Source organism: Triticum aestivum, chromosome 7D (assembly GCF_018294505.1).
Source record: "Triticum aestivum cultivar Chinese Spring chromosome 7D, IWGSC CS RefSeq v2.1, whole genome shotgun sequence".
Lineage (NCBI taxonomy): Eukaryota > Viridiplantae > Streptophyta > Magnoliopsida > Poales > Poaceae > Triticum > Triticum aestivum.
Window position 1 is genome coordinate 91098696 of NC_057814.1, and position 14048 is coordinate 91112743.

Consider the following 14048-nt stretch of genomic DNA (forward strand, 5'->3'; position numbering starts at 1 on the left):
ACACCCCAGTTGCTCATGTTTCGTCCCTCCCCCACAAAATCGCTCGTGCCCCACTAAAAGTGCCTCAGGTTGCCACCTGAAGACTACCACTGAACAGATCGCCTCCCTCCCGCGTCGCCTCCCCGAGCGAGCCGACCGGGGGCTCCCGCCCCGCCCTTCCCAGCGCCCCCTCCCCTTCTCCTCCTCCCGCCGCCGCCGGCCTGGGCCACCGGGCCTTGCTCGTGTGGTGCCGGTGGCGACGGCCCCGTTCTTCCCCCCTGCGCAGCGCCGCGGCTCGGGCGGCTAGCGACGGCGCAGTTCAGCGACAGCGGATCCGGCGGCGGCGTGGCTCCTTGGGTGGCGCGGTGCCGGGTGCGCGAGGTGGCGGCGGCGTGGCTGCTTGGCGGCGAGGCGTCACGGTGGCTGACGGCGGTGCCCTCCCGGCCGAGATTGGGGCCCTTTTGGGCCCCATCTGGGTCTGGGCGGGCCTGGCCAGGGCTTCTCGGCGGCGTCTCTAGCGGACGGCGGGGCGACTCGTGCGGGTGGGGGGGGGGGGTGGCGGCAACGGCGGCTCGTGTACTACAGAGCGGCGACGGGGGCTTCACGAGCCCGTTTCCGGCTCGATCGGACCTATATGGGCCTTCGGCGCGGGGGCGAAACATGGTTTCGGGGGGGGGGGGAGCTGGAGCCGGCACGAGCGTCAGTCGTGGCCATGGTCCACTTCTCCGCCTCCCCTTTCCCCTGGTCGATTTATGGTCGCGGGTGCCTGGTTTGCCCCCGTTGCTACGTCCGGCCGGTTCCTGCCACGGGCGGTGGAGGTTGTCCCCTCCCGCGTGGCTGCTGTTGCTACCGCTCCTCGTTCCCGGTTGCCTCCTCTGTTCCTGCCGGTCTCGCTTCGTTTGCCACGGTGAGACGGCGATCGGGACTGCACGGCCGTGGTGGCGCATGTTGATGGGCGGCGTGTTTAGTGGCGCGCGATGGATTGTCTGGGGTCGTGGGTGGTTGGTGGTCAGGAGAAATCCTTGTCGGCTTGTCCGGCACCGACGCGGTGATGTCTGTGGGCGCCGCCAGGCCTTCCTGAAGAGCGTCGGGTTTACCCCTTTCCCCGCACCCCTCTGCGTACCGGGAGAAACCCTAGGACTTGTCAGAGCAGCAGCGTCGTCGGCGTCGCAATCCTTCTTGAAGGTGTTGCTTGGTATGCGGCAGTCCGGAGTGCTTGAAGTGTGGTGGAATTCTTCGGTGGGCGTAGCGGTTCTGGGTCTCCATTGTTTTCGTTGATCCGTCGCTGTTCGCATTTGTTTCCTTTTCTGTTTTCTCTTTCGTTTCTTTTGGACGTGTCTGTACTGCTTCCGCCCCAGCACCTATCGTTGGCTGTATCGATGATGATTGCTTTGTAATACAAAGCGGGGATCTTTTTTCGTAAAAGTGCCTCACGTTCACACATATCACGACTGTGCGATCGCGATCGGATGGCTCGCGGCTAGTATCCGATCGCAAGTTGCTCTTTTTATTGGGTCTGGCTACCTGCAAGTCGACTGATTTTGTATTGTGGGTCAGTCACTTCTTTTCACTGTAGGATATATTCATCAATTAATAATACTCAGTATTTTGGGTCAGTCAGTGCTGAGATTGGGGCCTGACTTGATACTGGCTACGCAACAAGGCCCAAGGCTACTTGCATGCATGCAATTGTTCGACATGTCATGCGTGGATGACCGATGGGTCACACGTACATCACCATTCACAGTTGAACTTTTTAAGCTGAATGGATAGGAGTACATGCATGAGAAATGAAAGCAGCTTACGTTTATATGATTCTTTAGTGATTGTATGGACATATAAAATAAAATAATTAAGTTTTCTAGGAAAAAATGTATTCGTATCATTGGTATTGCCTTTAAGAAGAAAAAACTTGCAAACAACTTTACACTCAGATTGCACTTTTTGTAATACACAAATAATAAACATATAATAGTGCAATTTTCACAATCTAGTATAATTTACACACATATTGTATAGTATTTGCGTGTATACCTACACATAGAAATAAAAAACGAAGTGGTCTAAGAAATAATGAATTGTTGGCATCGGTATTACCATTTAAGGAGAAGATGATGAAAACAACAATAATAAAATATTGACAAAATTTGCGCACATTTCACAAATAAATTGTGCTTTTTATAATATGCAAGAATTACCATATGATACTGGAATGATATTGGTATTACCATTAAATAAGTAAAATGAAATAAAATAAAAATTGAAACGAAGAAAATAATGAAGTTTTATAGGGAATAAAACCCTTTAAGAAGAAAGAAAATTAAAAATCAAAAACAAAATAATGAAATAATGAAATTATCTAGGGAAGAATGAAACTAATACAAAACAATGAAGTTTTCTAGGAAAGAATGAAACAATTTAAGAAGAAAGAACGTGAAAAAACAAAAACAAAAACAAAAACAAATTAATTAAGTTTCCTATGGAAGAATGAAACCCTTTAAGAAGAAAGAAAATAAAAACAAAAAGCAAGTAATGAAGTTTTCTAGCGAAGAATGAAACCCTTGTAGAAAAAGAAAATAAAAAAACTTTCACACAGGTTTGACCTGAAATTGCACAATTTTGTAATATGCAAAAAATAAGCATATACAGTGCAATTTTTGCTCTCTACTATAATTTACACATATGGTGTATCGTACTTGCGTGTATACTTACTTACAAACACACACACACAAAAAATCTAAGAATAAATGAAGTATAGTAGCAGTGGTACTACCCTTGAAGAAGAAAGAAAGTGAAAAAAAATGAATAATGATAAAATTTGCACCCAATTTACACATAAATTGCACTTTTTAGTATATGTAAGAATAAACATATAATGGTGAAAGTTGCACAAAACAAATAAGTTTTTAAACAGGTAATGAATTTGTGGCATCGATATTAACCTTAAAAAGAAAATAAAATAAAAACTAAAACATAATAAAACAAATAAAGGTTTTTTTCTATGAGAAAATGAATTAGTGGCATTGGTATTACTCTTAAGAAGAAAGAAATAAAAACTTGCACACAACTTGGAGTGAAATTGCACGTTGTAATATGCAGAGAATACACATATAATAATGCAACCTCCATAATCTAGTATAATTACACACATATGGTATAGTACTTGCATGCACGCATACATACACAAAAATAGAATAAATATATTTTCTAAGGAAGACTGAATCTGTACAATATTAGTACAAAAACTTAACATTGGTATTACCCTTAAAGAACAAAGAGAACGAAAAAAACAACAAAAAATTCCAGACAGTTAGCACAAAAAATGCACTTTTTATAATATAATATGTAAAATAAACATATAAGAGTGAAGTTTCCATACTCTAATGTAAGTTATACATGTAGTACTTGGGTGTATATATTTACACACACTCAATATTAAAAAATACACATAAAGAAAAAACAAAACTCAACTGAAAAATACAAAATAAAAAACAAAAGAAAACACAAGGGAAAAAAGCATGCACACACACTAAATTTGGGATGCATCTCATCCATGAATGTGCGTGCAAGAGCAACGAACTGAAGACATGCATGCATGCATATGCACGGAGGCTACATCGTGTGTAAGGATAGGCAAAAGATCGGCTGAACAAGAAACGGAGTCAGTCAACCGGCTACCCACGTATCACAAAGCACCTTAAATCAACGGCCATAAATTTGACTGACTGAAATTAAAAAATCAGTCACCTGACATGTAGCTAACGCGCTTTTTATGTCATACTCATACTAGCAAGTTACTAGTATCAGATTGACTGACTGAATCCACCACCAAATGGAAATGGAAGACCAAACCCAAAGCAAAGCTGTGCCGTTTACACTGTCTCATGGTCAACAACCAAGGAAGGCTCAATTAATCAATCAATGGTGGTCACAAATACCTTTATTTTTTGAGAAAACACAAACCCTGACAAAAGAAAACTAGCAAATATGTTGACTCTACTTGTCAACACACACGTTGTATCACTAAAGGCATAGCGCCTGAAAGCCTAAAATAAAATCTAGCAAACATGCGACCACTCTATGTTAACCCCAGAACTTGAATCCCGACCAACCGGTTTCACCAGGAGAAGAAACATAACCATCTTTCGTTCTTTCTTTCTTACTTACTCCCTCCGTCCGGAAATACTTGTCCAACGAATGGATGTATTTAGATGTATTTTAGTTCTAGATACACCCATTTGTATCCATTTCTATGACAAGTATTTCCGGACGGAGGGAGTACTTACTTATTTTCATGTTAGAAAAACTACTCTTTGGGTCTGTTTCAGCTCGGATCTGTATACAAGAGCAAGGAAGGAACCAGTCTCCTTTTTTACTGCCACAGAAACCCTCTTTCTTTCTTTCTTGTTCAATTAATTTTACTCCAACTGTACTATATACTTGTGTATGTAGACTACTATGTGTGTATGTCTGTTTTAACAACTCAAACCATTGCTGGCTGGGTCTGTTTTGGTCAACTCAAATAATACAGTATGTTCTATCTTATCTTTTCTTTCCGCTGTTTCCTCGGGCGATCAAGTAAAATCAGTGCCATTAGCTGCTGAATTAAACATGTGGGCCTGTTGTGTGTTACTTGGATATTCTACTATCCATGAAATGAGTTAATAATGTACTTTAAAAAGTGTTCATGTCAGTTGCGAAAATGTTTTATAGAAAAGATGACAAACTTAGTTATATTAATTTATTTTCAACAGTAAAAAGTTATACTATAAAAGCAAGCATTGTACTATGTGTAGATCGGTGAAAATTGCTGGACCATTTTCTTAAATAGATTCATAGTAATTAATCTGATTATGAAACCCAAAAGACACTACAAAAAATTATGATAAAAAATAAAAACATATTTTATATAATAAAAAGACAAAAGGAATAAAAAAACTAAAAAGGTTAGAAAATAGGGTCTAAGAACACCCGATAATCTCGGCCCAAGTAGGAGCGTGGCCCAATTAGGAGAGGAGAAGTGGCAGGACAGACAAACAGTTGCTCCCGCGTTCACAAAAAAGAAACCATGAAAAGGAATCGGAGACGGAGGAGGACGGCCGAATCATGCAGGCACTCGGAGACCAAAAATCAGTATAAGAGCAGAGGCACCAAACGAACCAGGCCATCAATCAATCCATCGAGCCAACAACATCACCAATCGATCGAAACAGCGAAACACCTAAGGGATCGTCCTAGCGAAGCAAATCGACATGGCGAGCGGCACGAGGGGTGTCGCCGCGGCGACTATCTCGCTCGCCGTCCTGCTCCTAGTCTTTTGCTTCTCGCCCAGCACGGCCGCCGCCGCCGCCGTCCCCAGCATCGACGCCACGTGGACGCGCCACCTGCCGCTGCCACGCGGACTGCTGCGCGGCCCGGAGAGTGTCGCCTTCGACGCCAAAGGCCAGGGTCCATACAGCGGCGTGTCCGACGGCCGCGTGCTTAAGTGGAACGGCGACACGCTCGGCTGGTCGACGTACACCTACAACCCCGACTACAGCAGCGAGGCGTGCACGGCGTCTCTCCTTCGCCCGGAGACTGCCACCGAGGGCCACTGCGGCCGGCCGCTCGGTCTGCGGTTCCACCTCAAGTCCGGGTACCTGTACATCGCTGACGCCTACAAGGGGCTCATGAGGGTCGCGCCAGGCGGCGGGGAGGCGACTGTGCTTGTCACGGAGGTTGACGGCGTACCTCTCCGCTTCACCAACGGGGTGGATATCGACCAGGTAACCGGCGAGGTCTACTTCACGGACAGCTCCAGGAATTACAATAGGTCGCAACATGAGATGGTGACAAGAACCGGAGACTCGACGGGTCGGCTACTCAGGTATGACCCACGGACAGGAAAGGCCGTCGTGCTCCAGGCCGACGTCACTTACCCCAATGGCCTCGCCATCAGCGCTGATCGAACACATCTAATTATCTCATCGACCGGGCCGTGTAAGCTGCTACGATACTGGATCAAGGGCTCCAAGGCGGGCACCATGGAGCTATTCGCCGACCTCCCTGGCTATCCAGACAATGTGAGGCCCGACAAGAAAGGAAGATACTGGGTGGCACTACACCGTGAGAAGGCTGAGCTCCCCTTTGGCGTTGATAGCCACCTGCTAGCATTGAGGATTGATGCCGATGGAAAAATAATCGAGGAGATGCGGGGACCGAAGGGTGTGAGGCCAACCGAGGTGGTGGAGAGGAAAGGTGGCAGACTGTTCATGGGATCCGTCGAGCTTCACTATGTGTCCGTCGTCACGCGCAAATAGAGAAATCAATTAGTAGAGATGTATGAGTTAGGATAGGTTTTGATAGGACATGGCCTTTTAATTTTTTTGTTATGATTTTGTCTTGACTATTTTATTTGTAAGACTGTTAGTCTATTATATTAATATATATGATTTTACTAATTGACAGTGTTGTTGTATTTTTTCCCAATATCATGTATGGAACAGTTTTCTCTGTAGAACTAGATAGTAGCAGATGTGTGAGCTTGAAAGACAGAAAAAAGCACTAGCATTGTTGTGAACGTCAAATATATAGTTAGCATAGGAGTGCAGGTTAATTCTCACATAAACGAGACTGTGCAATCTTGGAAAAACAGAACGAATTTGTAAGAGAAATCAATTTGTTGACAAATTGGAAATCAGCCAAGTGATGGTTAGCAATATATAGCTACGTCACGCTGCTTAGGTAACGAACCATATTATCACGAACCAATTTCATTGGTTTTCTTTATTTCCAACCATAACCCTGAATTAGCTAATTCATAAATCAAGGAAAAACTTGGCCTAAAACATTTGAGTTGTTACTGAAAATAAATAAGATACAGGGTTCACTAAAGAATTGAAGCTGCACAGTCAGAACTTTCCCCTTTTTCAATTTATCTATCTCTTCTAATACATAATTGCGGTGTTTAAGTGCAGCGCACAAACACTCCAATATTTCACTTAATTCATGATCCTTACCAAAAATAAATAAGATACAGGTTCACTAATGATTTGAAACTTAATAGCAGAGTCACAGCTTTCCCTTTTCCAATTTGTATGATCTATCTGTTCTAATACATAACTGTGGCGTTTAAATGAAACACTGCAATAATATTTCACATAATTCATGATCTTTACCGAGCTATGACTTGGAACAAATATAAAATAGTACCGGCTAAATAACATTCAACCTTGTAGTTGGACAATGTTGTTTGTGAGTCATATTTGGATCCCAGCAATTAGCATCACAATGGACAAACTAGCTTCCCACCATATTTGCAATCATACATGTTTGGATGGTGGCCTTATGTCGTTTTAGACGATTAGCTGATAATTCTTCTGGAGTTGCTTAGTCGATAATATATATCCAACTATTCATATCCTTTCCACATGTTGGATTACACATTGAACCAAACCTAGGCTACAAACCATGACTTTGTACCATCAATCGATTTTCTTCAGGTTGCCTAGAAAAAAACCCGGGGTAATTTTGTCTCTCTTACATCATGAAACGTATCGGTAGCTTCAAACTATCCAACATGATGTACTCAGTCAGTCTAATATAAATTTATCTCTTTTACGTCATGAAACGTATCGGTAGCTTCAAACTATTTCCCGGTGTTGTTCTTTTGTAAAGGGTACTGATGCATCTCGAAGTACTCAGGCAGTCTGATAAACTATAATTTCGTCTCTTTTTCGTCATCAAACGTATCGGTTAATCTTACAACGTTGATATACTCCTCACTTCAGGCGCATACTCCATGCCTATCGATTTGCATTTGTGATCAGCCACCACACTGGAAAACTTAGAAACTTGTGCTTGATCGTCTCCAAGAAGTAGAAACTAATGAACTATCAGAAAGTGAACGTGAAGGTGATTTTGTGCAATAGTTATTCAGTTGGGCAACAACCTTAAAAAAGATGACGAAAGCAAGGCCAAGGGGTTGTGCCAGTTCTTACGAAGCTTCTCCACATCAGAACTATATATGGAATTTTATGTGCCACCGCTGCTTGGTAAGGAAACGTCTGTATGTTCCTGAAGACTAAATACTGATTTGTCAATTCTCTTCACAAGCTTCTGATTTGTGTGGTCGTAATGTTGGCATGCTCATGAGTGGTGATGAATTCATGTTGTGGTAACGAAGTTATGTGATTATCTTTTTGAATTTAACCAACTAAACCCATTCTTAATTTTTTATTATTTCAATGAGATAAATTTTGGAAAAATTTCAGAATTTCAATATCTTTTCTTATTCTTTTTATTTATTTCTTTCAGAAAGAGATAAGAGAGTATGTCAATGGTATTGAGACTGTCTTTCTAGGATGTGCGTTTATCTCTGTAATCTATATAAAATTATGGGGGTTCTAATTAATTTGCTAAACTAGTAGATGCTTACCCTGATTTCTAACGACGCCGAGAGCATTTGTTAGGCAGGGTGCATTGCTTTTTAGTAGTTCACAATGGTGATTTCTGCTATGAATTTCTGTTAATGTAATGGTATCTCGGACTGGAAGTTCACTCTTTTGATATCTTTTGCTGAAATGTGTGTAAAGGTATAGCTCTTTCATGATTTGAACCTTGCACCGGTAGAGTTTCGACAACACTATGTATGATCTAAACAATGGATGAAGATATTTGTTGGAGCATTGTTCAACAAATATATTTTTGTCGAAAGATATTTCTGATATTTTAGTTTCTGTGATATATTTTACATAGTACTGCTTCAATATTTTGCGCTGGATTGTTATTGCGGTTACCAAAATATTTAAAATTATAGTGAAAATGTACAATAGCCAATAATACAATGGTTATTAACATTTAATGTCAAGACGTGTGCTGCATGTGCACGCTTACTAGTACTTAATGGCAAACGCTTTCTACCAGACATCTGGCGGGATCAATTCGTAAGGCCTATCATGCTCCATCGATTCTTTTTCAACCCACGGCATGGGTTGCTTTCCCAAATCCATTGATATATGCACAAATCTTCTGATTTCCTTTTTTACGAAACCCCTCTCGACTTTCTTGCTAGGTCCACCCATAAACCCTCCCAAACGGAATGTAACTGTCCCAAATTCCTTCATTGTCCTGTCTCCATCGCCAACCTCTCCAATCCCCTCGCTGCCCCGAATCTCTCCTGCATGAATTGACCTTGTGCCCCTTGCGGCCCTAAGATGCACCGCGATGGCGTGTCGTCACATCCATTGGCTGTTCTCAACCCCATCGCTGCCCTGATCACCTACTTCATTGTCTCTCGTTCAGTGCCTGCCCACCATTATCCATGACGGTCACAGGCTCACCCACTAGCCCGTCATCGTCTCGGTCATCTCCACTAGGTTTGGGCCCCGCGGCCTTCATTCCATCGCTTGGACGCGCTGTCTCGGTTCAAATATGATGGCAACCATCGAAGATTGCAGGATTCGTCCCACCCCACAGGCACCATCCTCATCTGACCTAGGTATAGTCTCTTATCCTTGTATAGTGCTAGTTGATTTCCAAACGTATACATGTTCTCTAGTATTATTTGATTTTCTCTATGTGCATATAATGCTTTCCATTTTTCGGAGGCTGATTTTTCTCTGTACATTATGTGGTGAATCACTAAATCATCAATGAATATATGTGCATTTGGTATTTACAGGAAAAAAATATGTTTTCCCATGTTGGCCGCATTTTTTGTTTTGTATTGCCTTTTAAATATCCATGCTTCTAAGTAAAAGTTCTTATATACCCAGGGCACTATTTTCATGCTTCTTCTCCAATGTGCTTCTACATTGTTAGACATATGCTTCTTCGGGCTATAGTGTATGCTTCAATTGGTGATCGGAAACTTAAATACATGTCTGGATACACAAAGATGGTTAAGGTTTCCTAACCATAGACATGTGTTGTCACTTGATAACGAGATCACATCATTAGGAGAATGATGTGATGGACAAGACCCATCCGTTAGCTTAGCATATGATCATTCAGTTTATTGCTATTGCTTTCTTAATGTCAAATACATATTCCTTCGATTATGAGAACATGCAACTCCCGGATACCGTAGGAATACCTTGTGTGCTATCAAACGTCACAACGTAACTGGGTGATCATAAAGATGGTCTACAGGTATCTTAGAAGGTGTCGGTTGAGTTGGCATGGATCGACATTAGGATTTGTCACTCCATGTATCAGAGAGGTATCACTGGGCCCTCTTGGTAATATACATCACAAGAAGCTTGCAAGCAAAGTGACTAAGGAGTTAGTTACGAGTTGATGTATCACAGAACGAGTAAAGAAACTTGCCGGTAATGAGATTGAACAAGGTATGAAGATACCGACGATCGAATCTCGGGCAAGTAACATACCGACAGACAAAGGGAATTACATATGTTGTCATAAAGGTTCGACTGATAAAGATCTTCGTAGAATATATAGGAACCAATATGGGCATCTAGGTTCCGCTATAGGTTATTGACCGGAGAGGCGTCTCGGTCATGTCCACATAGTTCTCGAACCCGTACGGTCCGCACGCTTAACGTTCGTTGACAATATAGTATTATATGAGTCATGTGATTTGGTGACCGGATGTTGTTCGGAGTCCCGGATGAGATCACGGACATGACAAAGAGCTCTGGAATGTTCTGGAGGTAAAGATTGATATATAGGACGATGCTATTTGGACACCGGAAAGGTTTCGGAGTGTATCGGGTAGTCATCGGATCACCAGAAGGGGTTCTGGGAAGCCACGGGAGGTTAATGGGCCTTATGTTCCCTTGGTCGCCGGCCCTAGGGATGTAAAGGGGGGAGGGCTGGCCCCTCTTTCCTTCCCTCCACCTAGGAGGAAGGAAAGGGGGGGGGGGAGGCGCCACCTCCTCCTGCCTTCCCCCCGCAGGCATACAAGGAAAAGGGGGACGCTAGAGGGCAGGAGCCCAAGGGGGCCAGCCGGCCACCCTTGGGGCGCCTCCTGGCTACCTCCCCTCCCCCCACTATATATATGAGGGAGGGGGCGCCACACAAGACCACGGCAATCTCTTAGCCGTGTGCGGCGCCCCTCTCCACAGTTTAGTCCTCCGTCCAGTTTCTCCACAGTGCTCGGCGAAGCCCTTCGGGAAAGAGTTCACCATCACCGTCACCACGCCGTCGTGCCGCTGGAACTCATCTACTACTTCGCCCGTCTTGCTGGATCAAGAAGGCGATGACGTCATCGACTTGAATGTGTGCTGAACGCGGAGGTGTCGTACGTTCAGACTTGATCGGTTGGATCGCGAAGAAGTTCGACTACATCAACCGCGTTAATAAACGCTTTCGCTAAATGGTCTACGAGGGTATGTAGACATATTCTCCCCTCTCGTTGCTATGCATATCTAGGGATAGATCTTGCGTGTGCGTAGATTTTTTTTGTTTTCCATGCAACATTCCCCAACAGTGGCATCCGAGCCAGGTCTATGCGTAGATGATATGCATGGGTAGAACACAAAGGAGTTGTGGCGGTGATGGTCATACTGCTTACCACCAACATCTTATTTTGATTCGGAGGTATTGTGGGATGAAGCAGCCCGGACCAACCTTACATGTCCATGCACATGAAACCGGTTCCACGGACTGACATGCAACTTGTTTTGCATAAAGGTGTCTGGCAGGTGTCTGTTTATCCTACTTTATTTGAATCGAATTGGACTGCGGCCGGTCCTTGAAGAAGGTTAAAACAACAAACTTGATAAATCACAGTTGTGGTTTTTGCGTAGTTAAGAATGGTTCTGGCTAGAAGCCCGTAGCAGCCACGTAAAACTTGCAACAACAATGTAGAGGACGTCTAAGTTATTTTTGCAGGGCATGATTGTGATGTGATATGGTCAAGACGTGATGTGATATAAGTTGTTGTATGAGATGATCCTATTTTGTAACATCGACAACCGGCAGGAGCCTTAGGGTTGTCTCTTAATTATTGTATGAAATGCAAGCCCATGTAGTTTCTTTACTTTATCGCTATGTGTTAGCAATAGTTGTAGAAGCAATAGTTGGCGAGACGACCCCGACGCAACGATGGAGATCAAGGTGTCGAGCCGGTGACGACGGAGATCATGAGGATGCTTTGGAGATGGAGATCAAAAGCATAAGATGATGATGGCCATATCATGTCACATATTTTAATTGCATGTGATGTTTATCCTTTATGCATATTATTTTGCTTAGAACGGCGGTAGCATTATAAGATGATCCCTTCACTAAATTTCAAGATAAAAGTGTTCTCCCCGAGTATGCACCGCTGCCAAAGTTCGTCGTTTCGAAGCACCTCATGATGATCGGGTGTGATAGACTCTACGTTCACATACAACGGGTTTAAGAAAGTTTTGCACATGCAGAATACTTGGATTAAACTTGACGAGCCTAGCATGTACAGACATGGTCTCTATTGGGGATATTACTGCTGGGTGTAAACTGGCCAGGAGAGGCCGGATTACCCCCAAAATGAGTTATTTATATTTGAAGCCCATGAAGACGAGGAGTATGGCGCTTTACGAAGGCCCAGGGCCCAGAGGCAGGTTATGGCCTATAGACATAAACCGCCATATCATATGTAACTTGTGTCGTAAGATAAGAAAGGTAGAAACCGAGCCAGATACGTTTATGAGCCGGCCTCGGGATTCTGTAAACCGCCGGGCGTCAACCTGTGTATATAAAGTGACGACCCAGCGGCGGTTTAGGGACAAAAAACAACAACTCGAGAGCCAGGCATAGCGAATCTGCTCCCTGGTCATCGAAACCCTAGCAATTCCACAACAACTGGATTAGGCCTTTACCTTCACCGCAAGGGGCCGAACTAGTATAAACTCTCTGCGTCCTTTGTCCGCTTTAACCCCTTTAAGCTAACTCGTCGCGATGGCTCCACGACTAAGTCCTTTCACTAGGACATCTGCCGTGACAAAACCACGACAGTTGGCGCCCACCGTGGGGCTATCGCACGATGGTTTCGAGTTCTTAGAGGGCAGTTTCGAAGGACTCAAGGGATACGCTGTGGGCAGGATGACTAAGAGTCGTCGCGGCAAGCTCTACATCAACGACGCAGGCTGGGGCCCCGAGGCCGGCTCAATTGAGTACGGGTACCGGGTCCCCTTCGGCGGCATTCACGTTTTCATTGGCAAGATCAGCGAACCGGGCCCTGAGCCGGACACCTGCACCGACATCATCAAAGTGGTTCAGCGTGCGAGACCCGCCCGGATTCGGCCTGCCATGAAGCGTGCCTTCGGGGGAGTCATCCATGGAGCGGAATCTGAGGTTAGATCGGCATCTGGTGGTGAGACCGTCGTTTATTCTGATGACGAGTCATCGACCGGAGACCGAGTCACTGTACCAGTTGCAAGATGGCCGGATTGGGGGCTGTTCCGATGGTGACAGTATTCCAGACCCCTTTGATCCGCCGAGCCGGGTTGCGATCTTCATGGCCGGTACACAGCCTGCACTGCACTCTTCGACAGCAGCAGCGATGATTTCCGGATCAGTAGCGGCGACAGCAGCCGGGGCAGGAGGCCCCGTGCGACCGCCGGCTCAGGTTGTGTCCGACTTGTTTGATGCTTTGGCAACGTTGCTAGCAGAAGTTAATCCGGCGAATCAGGAGGAGCATAATACGGAAATCGCAAAGGTAAAGGATCAGATAACTCAGGCCAAGGCAGATCTGGCAGCCGAGGATACCAGGATGGCCGCGGAGCGGGCTGAGTTGGAGGCACAGGCTTACCGGCTTATGTTGGATCAGAGCGCGTCAAACGATGTCATGAGGAGAAGGTACCGGTCTCACCTGCCTCCAGTTTATGAGGCCAGAAACCTCTTTAATACCCCAGGGGCAGGAACCAGTAATCCGCCAGTGGTAAACCGGACGATGGCACCTGGAACGGGAGCGTCGGTTCAGCCGCACCCGACGGACCCACCTCGTCAGAACAATGTCTTGTCACAGCACGTCCCAACACCACCGGTTCATTACTCTAACCCGTTGGATAACATTGTTGCCGCCGCTTCACGATTGGCAGCTCTCCCGATTGAAGGTGAGTCTCCAGTAGCAGTTGAGACAC

At 44.8% G+C, this 14048-nt stretch overlaps 1 protein-coding gene across 1 annotated transcript; it reads left to right on the plus strand.

The window, feature by feature from the left end:
• Positions 1–5154: 5154 nt before the first annotated feature.
• LOC123168049 (protein STRICTOSIDINE SYNTHASE-LIKE 10-like) lies at positions 5155–6419 on the plus strand. The gene has a single exon (XM_044585912.1). It carries the CDS (start codon positions 5232–5234, stop codon positions 6276–6278), a length of 1047 nt encoding a protein of 348 aa, XP_044441847.1. The 5' UTR covers positions 5155–5231; the 3' UTR covers positions 6279–6419.
• Positions 6420–14048: the final 7629 nt, after the last annotated feature.

Excerpts from the sequence above, each read along its gene's own strand:
- LOC123168049 (XM_044585912.1), top strand. The coding sequence starts at position 5,232 with ATGGCGAGCGGCACGAGGGGTGTCGCCGCGGCGACTATCTCGCTCGCC.